The 9,254-nt window shown below is 41.9% G+C and overlaps 1 protein-coding gene across 1 annotated transcript; it reads right to left on the bottom strand.

The window, feature by feature from the left end:
• Positions 1-6,855: 6,855 nt before the first annotated feature.
• LOC133246829 (olfactory receptor 9A1-like) lies at positions 6,856-7,800 on the bottom strand. Its single transcript, XM_061415421.1, has one exon. The coding sequence runs from the start codon at positions 7,798-7,800 to the stop codon at positions 6,856-6,858; it is 945 nt and encodes a 314-aa protein (XP_061271405.1).
• Positions 7,801-9,254: the final 1,454 nt, after the last annotated feature.

Here is a 9,254-nt window from a genome sequence, read left to right as displayed (position 1 = left end):
AGTGGGTTGCCATTTCCTTCTCCAAGATGATCCGGTCTTATTTGGAATGTAAAACTTCTGGCAATGAAAACAGTCTTACGCTGAGTAGATCAAAGAAAGTTGTATTTGAAATTATCCTTTTTTAGATGGCATAGTCCCCTCCTCCTTCATTTTCAAAGCATCAGCATCACCTGGGAATTTGCTAGGAATGCAAATTCTTGGTCCCTTACACCAGACTTACTAAACCAGAGCCCAGCAATCTATGTTTTCACAAGACCTCCACATGATTTTGATGCTCTGGGTAAAATGAGAATCACTTCTCTAGGGCTGGTGGGCAGTGCCAGGGATAGCCAGTCCTGGAGTCCTTTACTTGTTCCCAGAATCAGATATAATCATGAGTCCATTGGCACAAAGGAAGCAGCAGAAAAGAACTTTTTGCTGATTGTTTTATCTCTTTATTGAATTTCTCCAGGACATAACTGGTGCTGAGAAGTATTTCATTGGCTTATTATACCAGCCTGTAGAGAAAACGTGGCACTGGATCAACAATGCTAAGTTTAACGGCAAGTACGTGGACAGTTCACATTTTTCTGGGATCTTAGCTGCTTCTAGAGACTAGACCCAAGACTCAGTGGGTTTGCCCTGGAACAGCACAAACGCTCACACTTAGCTGCATGTTCTCTTCCTCTCCTTTATTCCAACCCACTTATCCCCAGAGACACACTTTTGAGGTAAATTTTTTACTATGGAAAATATCAAATATTTCTGCATAGAGAGAACTGTTCATTTAACAAATTATTTTGTTCAAATCAAGATCCAAACAAATCCACATACATATCATGTTTGATATATCTCATAAGTATCTTTTAACCCAGACATCACATTTTTTTTAACTAAGTTCTTACAAGTTCCCCAGATGTGGCTTCTCTATCTAAAGAAAGGTTATTATAAACAAGTTGTCTATGCCTTAAAGCTACTAAACTTTAACTCCCAAGATCTATGTCCTATGTATTATTCCATGGCCGTAGCCATGGTGGGGAACATGACACTCCCAGTGGACCTATGAAAATGGTGAGTCAGATAGAAAGCAAGTCAGTTCCCCAGACTGGAACCAGCTGCTTGCAGAGAGGAGTAAGTGAACATTCATTCAGGCCCTTGCTAAGCACTTTACACATCATTCCTGGTAGCATTCGCAATGATGCTATTAGGAAAAGCTTTTGTTGATTCCCACTTAACAGACAGCTGAATTGAGGACGAGAGACTTAGAAATGTGTTGAATATCACAAAGCGAGGGTGTGGTAGAGCTGCAGTTCGACCCTGAATCCACTTGGCTCCAAAACTTATGACTTTCCAATGAAACCACACTCTGTCCTGTCAGACTAAAAGACAGTTAAAAGAGGTATGAAAAGACCCACCAAGTTTTTCATGAAGCCAGCTGGTGTCCAGGAAAGGAAGAGACATCTCTTTCCTCCTTCTCCTCTTGGGCCTCCTGTTGAAAACATAGGGCCTCCAGCACTAAAACATTATGTCTGGGAGAAAAGGGGACAAACAACCCATGAGGTGTTTCTAACCAAACAGAGTGAGTTAATCCAAGACAACGAGTCCGTAAAAGCTCACAGGAGAGCTAACGGGAAAGCATCAGTTTTTGAGCTGGATTTGGGGATGCTGCTGCTGCTAAGTCGCTTCAGTCATGTCTGACTCTGTGAAACCCCATAGACAGCAGCCCACCATGCTCCTCTGTCCCTAGGACTCTCCAGGCAAGAATACTGGAGTGGGTTGCCATTTCCTTCTCCGTGGGGATGCTGAGGGGGTACCAGAACCAGGAAAAGGCAGGGCTGAAAAGATAGGCCTTAACCATGCTTTCTTTTCCAAACTAGCATTACCAATCAGGGTCAGAATTTCCACTGCGTGACCATAGGCCTAACAAAGACATATGATGCTGTTTCATGTGACATCACCTACCGCTGGATCTGTGAGAAGAAGGCCCAATGATGAAGTTCTCTGTGGCCTCCGACAAGAACAACAAATATACAACAGAGACAGCAAAACAGCATATTGGCAATTGGGACTGATCCAGGAGATATAGAACATCAAATTCCTACATCTGTCTTCCACAAGTCACTGGAGAACCCCCTAATAGCTCCTCAGTGCCAAAGTACCAGGCCCTCCACAAATATACTTGTGGACGCACAGCTGAGGCAAGCTCCTCATTCTGAATCAACAACTCCCAGAGACCCTATTTCCTGTGAGAGTCACACCCAGGGCTTTGGATCTATACGGGTCAACTGATCAAATGATCTCTTTATCCATCTGTCTACTAGTGGAGGTCCTTGGCTATTGGGGGAAATCAGCTTCTGCATTCCACTTTGGGGGACTGGATACTATTAATATCACCAGGAGACAGACTCAGTTTGATGGAGACAACTGGTTGATACAGAGATGAGGTCTGCTTCTATAGAACCAAGGATTTCTGACTGATCAACAGGCTTTGTTTTGTCCTCAGAGCACATGACCATACTACCAGGGAGAAACTGCAGACTGAGCAGGTGTGAACGTTATTTAAAGAATAGCAAGAGTGGAAGAGGGATAAACTCAGCTTCTGGAGCTCACTTTTGTTCCCAAGAGACCCCTGTTCTCATACCCTCCAGCCTACCTGGGGAGGGACAACAGAGGCCCTCCTCAATCTGCTTTGAGGCCAGGCCTAGGAATGGTCTTGAGAGCTAAACTAGGACCAGAGACAGCACTGTTCATGAGAATGGAGAGGGAGCTGGGCAGGGCAGGAATCTGCTAGGAAACCTCTCTGAAGACTACTTAACACCCAAGATGACCACACTTCAGAGAACCGAATCTCTGTTCTTCAGCAAAGTCCTAAAGAAATAAGCTAAACATTTCCTTGGTCTTGGCCTGAATCTCCATTTTAATGGGTTTTGATGACCTGTTGGTTGAGTGTATATTAAGAATTTGGTATAGTTCCTTGAGTCCCAGTAGTCATAATATATTCCTGCCTGCAGTTGTAGACAGATCATGCTGCCAGGTACAATCTACTCACCCCAAAGACACCAGCACTGGTTGGTACCACACTGACCCAGGACTGGTCTAGCTGACCACAGAGTAGAAAAAGGGGAGGACTGCTCAAGGAGACATTGGATGGAGGCAAGTTGTGGGCATTTGGTAGAAAGGGAACTCCAGGGACACAGGAAAGCCATATGCAGGAGGAAAAAGAGCTCATTTGGCCATACTGAAAGAAAGGCAAGAAAAAGGTAGAAAAGTCTTGTGGGCATCCTGTCTGTCCTCTGTACTTGCAGGAAGACATCATCTACAGACCCTTCTCAGGACGTGGGAAAGAGAAAAGAAATACGTTGTGTTTTAATTTAACAAGAATTAAGCCATAAGAACAGACTCATTGGAAAAGACCCTGATACTGGGAAAGATTGAAGGCAGGAGGAGAAGGGGACAACAGAGGATGAGATGCTTGGATGGCATCACTGACTCAATGGACATGAGTTTGGGTAAAGTCCAGGAGTTGGTGATGGACAGGGCATGGTGATGGACATGACTGAGCAACTGAACTGAACTGAACTGAACATTCACTCTCAAATTTATGTATCCAGCCTGAAGTTCCCTGAACTCCAGGGTATTATGTCTGTCTCCTCAACATGTTCTCTTAGACATTTAATATTAGACATCTCACACTTAATTTGTTCATAACTGAGCTCTTGATATTCCCCCCAAACTGGCTCATTCCATGGTACCATCTCAGTCAACAGAATTTCATCTCAGGTAATACAATTTTATCCTTCTAGTTTTTTAGGCACCCCCTGCAAAAAAATGTATAGTCACTAACTCATCTGTTTTTTTCATATCAAATTCAAACAAATGCTGTTGTCTATAGGTTGATGTAAATAAGATGATATTATATTAGATTAGTTACGTATAAAATATAGTCTTCAGAAACAGACTTTTTTGCCATCACCTTCATCCAAATGATTATCACCTGTTTCCTAGGTTATTGTAAAGGTCTCTATGGCTAACTAGACAATCATCTAAAATATTCACTCTCTTCATCCCTGTCAAAGCAAAACTTGCCCTGGACAACATTAAACAGGCAAAAAAGACTATTCAAGGTTATCACAACAGGAAAGGGAACCCATGCCTGCACTATCTTCACTCAAAGAGTGGGAGAGTTTGTAACCACAGAAATGAACTACTGGAAAAGTACTGAAGGACTTTAGCCAGGACAGGTTGATCAATACATGTTGAGCACACTGAGTTTTCCTGAGTTTGTAAAAGGTGTTCTTCTGTGATGAGTCCATCTCTGCTTGCTATCTGGTATCCATCAAAGTCAGGCTCATCCCCTCCAACAGAGACTGGGAATAAGGGCACTTTCTTCCTTGATGATCATGTTTCAAAGGTGTGGCTCCCAAGTCCCAACAAAATCCTCCTTGGGATATAAAACTGGCAGCAGGTTTTTTAAATAGTTTACATCTCAAAGGAACAGAAAAAGATTTTACAATTCCAAGTGTTCTAATGCAAATGCCAGGGGCCTAGAGTCAGGAATAAGCCCAGCTTAAGTTTAGTCAAGCCAAGAGAAACATTAAGGACATCTTGGTAAACCTCTGCCTCACCTCATGTCCTCCAGCAGCACATTATCCACACTTTGATTCTGGATTTTTTCCCATGTAACTGGCTTTGAACAATGCAATGAGACTGAAGATTCAGTATGCCAGATCTGAGCCCAGGTCCTAAGAGGCTGCTAGTGTTTTCACCTGGGCTTTCTTGTGTTCTGCCATCATTATAGGAAAAACATGCCCAGGTGAGTCTGCTGGGCCCAGAAAGAGGAAAGATACCCCAGTTGCAACATCAGTGGAGAGCCAGCCATAAACCAGCTGACTACCATCCACTTCTTAGACTCATAGATAAGCCCTCCTGATTAGCAGAGCCACCAGCTGAGCCGAGCCTTGAGAAGTTGAAATCCTAATGCATGAAATTAGAAGCTTACTGTTGTAGGTCACTGGAGCTTTGTGTGTGTGCCTTATACAGCAAAAGTTAGTGGATCTCCCTCCTTCTTTCTTCCTGCCCTTCAATTGATTGCCTACCCAGGAGTCAGAATAATCTTGTTAAAGTATTAGGCAGATTCTGTCACTATTCTTCAATACCCTGCAACAGTTTTCCCCTTCACTCTTAAAAAAAAAAAAAAAATCAAATGTCTTTAAAAGACTTACAAGGCTCTACATGATCTAAATCTCCATTACCTCTCTGATTTCATTTTCTCTTACTCATCTTGGCTTACTCCATTCCAGCATGTTGCATATGCCTTACCTGGGTTCTCTCTGCTTATTGTTTGCATGCCTGGAATTTTCTTTAACTAATGTCTACATGACTCACTACTTCACCTCTTTCAAACTTTTCCTAACAACCTTATTTAAAATTTCAGCACTCTCCCAACAGATAGCTCCTTTCATTCCTATTTCACTTTTTTCCTCATAGTACTTTTCCACCATCTAACATACAGTTTTTTGCCAATTTTACAAAGATATAATTCACATACCATAAAGCTCACACATTCAAAATATACAATTCCAACTGGAGGGTATACTTACACAAATATGTGCACCCATACAAGGGTGAGAAATTGAATTAGTACATGTCTTAAGATGTAAGAAAATGCATTTATTAACTTTTTCATAGGCATATATATGTATGATTACAAAAATAATAACATGAATATTGAAGGGCATAGAGTGAAAAGTCTTGAACCCTCCTCATTCTATCTGCCAATTCTCACTACTATAATCCAACTGGAAACCATCTATTAGATTTTTCTGATGGTGCTCATATGAAAATATAAGCAAATATGAATCTATATGCATTTCTATTCCTTCCTAACACAAAAGGATGAATAATAAATTCAATGTACTTTACTTTTCTCACTTTACAATATAGACCAAAGATTGTTTCTAATCATTTAAAAAAGAGCTTCTTTAATCTTTTATAGCTAGATATTTTATTATACAAATAACAAAATATAATTTATTTAACCAGTCACTATTGATATTAGTTATCAACATTTTGTTATTACAAAGATGCTGTAAAAAAGATGCTGATAAAATTGTGCTAATGACATAAGAAACAGGGGATTGGCTAGGAACCAATGTGCTGACTAGAGGAATGATGAGAATGGCAATGCTGGAGAGAAGGAAGAAAGACAAATTTGTGGGAAGCTGGAAAATAGTGTGGTAAACTTGGGGTGTGAGGGGAAAAGGAAAAGAAGAACCCAGAAATGAATCAAAGACCTGGAACCACAGAAAGAGAGCTACAGAGGGGAAGGAGGAAAGAAAGTGCCAGGAGAGGATGAACACAATTGCTGGTCGAGATAATCTACAGGAAGTCACTGTCACTGTTGAACCTTGGAGCAGAAGCCTCAATAACGTTGATCCCTGAAGTTGGACTTGGTATCACTCACGGAAGTAATACAGGGAACTTCCGGCAGTGAGAAAACCAGAAAATCACAGAACAATGTAGGGGAGGATGACCCAGCACCCAGAATCAAACACTTAGGTCAGCTGTAAGACAATGAACAACATTTTGAATGCTTTTCCCTTTCAAACATCTCAGTGTTGTTAATAACTTGTATATTTACAGTTCTTAAATTTATTTTGTGAGAAGCATTTTCATATGTATTAATGAATATAAGCACTTAAAAAATAACAATCTACCATATAGGAATGACTCACTTATCAATTGAAGCAGTGTCAGTATTTAAAAGTTAAATTGTAGATCACAAACAGTTTGCAGATGAAAATGATTATTTCAGATTTTAATCAGTGCTTTCAGCTTACTCAGGCCCAAGGTAATGAGTCCATCCTCGGGACACAGCTAATTCTTCAGGAGTTGATAGCAGCATTTCATGACATTTCGAAAGGCCTCTATGAATTTGTCATTCCGGAGAGTGAAGATAAAAGGGTTCAGAAAAGGGTTCACCACTAAAACCATCAGTGACGCTACCCTGTTGTACTCAGCGGCCTGCGTTTGCTTGGGTTTCACAAAGAGGAACAAGCAGCTGCCATAGCCGATGACAACAAAGGTGAAGTGGGAGGCACACGTAGAGAAGGCTTTCCTGCGGCCAGAGGCAGTGGGGATCTTGAGGATGGTGGACACGATGTAGGTGTAGGAGACAATTGTAGGGATCATCGAACCAACAATAATGAAAACAGCCATTAAAAACAGAACAAACTCTGTGAAAAGAGTGTCATCACAGGACAGCTTGAGCAACTGACCTCGGTCACAATAAAAATGGTCTAACACGTTTGATTTGCAGAAGGTAAACTGAAACGTGGCATATACTGGCCAGATTTCGCAAAGGAACCCAAACACCCATGACCCAGTCACCACCGAGATGCAGGTGTGGCTGTTCATAATGGTATTGTACCTCAAAGGGTTACAGACGGCCACATAACGGTCCAGAGCCATCGCTCCTATTAATAACAACTCCGACGTTCCCAAAGACAGGTACAAATACAACTGTACACAACAGGCACTCAAAGATACTGCCTGCATCCCAGGAAGAAGCAGACCCCAGAGCATCAGAGGGACGGCCACAGATGTGATCAGGATCTCTAGGACAGACAGGTGACCCAGGAAGAAATACATGGGGGACTGAAGACGTTTATCAACACAGACTGTCAAGATGATGACCATGTTTCCAATTAATGTCACAGAGTAGAAGAAAAAGAAGGTGGCAAATAGAATATTGTGTAGTTCTTTAGAGCCAGGGAAGCCAAGGAGATAAAATTCAGTGACACTAGAGTAATTTTTCAACATTTGGCTGTGTGCTTTTGCTGTTTTTGAAATCTAGAGGGCAAAGGAAAGACAACATGCCACTAATTTCAAATCACTAAAGACATTCACAGTTTGACAAATATCCCCTCCTGCTCTCAGGCTCCATAGAATGAGCAGCAGGGTCCACATTTCACTGTTCCCTGTAAAAAGTTGATGTTAAGTGTTTTATGAACAACTTATATATGAAGATATATATTATGAACTTCAACTAATATATGAAGATAATGGGCATGTCTAGTTAAGTAAGAAATAATCACCAACACCACTCTTTGCGTAAGATCACACCCACCCCAGCAGTCACCCTTGTCTCTCAATTCACTAGACATTCTGCCTGCACCCTTCCTTGACCACCTGATCGACTTCCCTGGCCACAACATACTCATTTAGAGCATGACCCCTTCCATCCTGAGTGTCCTAATCTGTCTTCTGGGCCTGTTATGTCCTAGCCCTGAGATAACTACTGCATTTCAACAGTTCCAAGAAAGTATTCCTAGTCAACCTCGCTGAGACATGGTTCCTTCTCCTTGTTTCCTTTGAACACAGATGCATTTGCCTCATCTTCACGTTGAAGTTTTCGATTCAGTCACCTGTATCATCATCCTTCCTGGGAAGGATGACAGGCAGGGGGTGGGGTCCACTCAGGATGATGTCATAAGATAAGAGCTATTTTGAGACAAACTATTGAGTCTTTTCCAGACTTCTGGGAGCCGGTTTCCTGGAGCTGATTGTCCAATTTTTCCTCCTTATTTTTATGGTAAAAGTCACTTTCTTCTGTTCATTACAGTGAATGTGCCCCCTCAATAGGAGAAGCCTCACTAGCTCCCAGTTTGTGACTTCTAGCTCAGAGATAATGATTCCTCTTGTCACCAGGGGACTGCAGTGTAGGGAAACAGGAGAAGTGAAGACACCGGGACTCTGCTTGCCAACTTCCATCACTGCCATTCCTACTGCAAAATCTGGAACCAGGAACTAGGAAGTAGCTATGATGTAAGGCAGCATGCTCTCTTGTCTAGGGTTTCAAATTTCTATTTCTAGGAAGAAGAGACTTTCAAATGGGAAATGTGTTCCTGTGTTCAACCAGCCTTGGACCTAGGAACATGGGGAAGTATGGGAGGTCCCCAGAGAATATTTACTCATCTATGTTCTCAATAGTCTCTTGAGTCCTACAAGTAAGGAAAGCTGTCAGAAAATATCAAAATGGCTCATTCTGAGCTCCTGAGATTAACTGGATTCCTTCCTTCACCACATACAGCTCATTGCTCAAACGTCTCTGACCCTGGGGCACTTCGAGAATCTCTAAAGCTACACATGTGCCTCTTCACACTCTGTCCTCTCTTTAGGCTGTATTTTCTGGCTATTGGCTCTCATCAGGAGCTGAAATTGAAGTACCTCAAGGAAGCTTGTCCTTTTCGTACATCATCACACCTCTGGTGCCA

This window comes from Bos javanicus, chromosome 4 (genome assembly GCF_032452875.1).
Source record: "Bos javanicus breed banteng chromosome 4, ARS-OSU_banteng_1.0, whole genome shotgun sequence".
NCBI lineage: Eukaryota > Metazoa > Chordata > Mammalia > Artiodactyla > Bovidae > Bos > Bos javanicus.
The sequence above is the reverse complement of the archived record's forward strand: the minus strand, read 5'-3'. Positions and strand labels throughout refer to the sequence as shown.

Coding starts and splice junctions, on each gene's coding strand:
- LOC133246829 (XM_061415421.1), bottom strand. CDS start 7,800: ATGTTGAAAAATTACTCTAGTGTCACTGAATTTTATCTCCTTGGCTTC.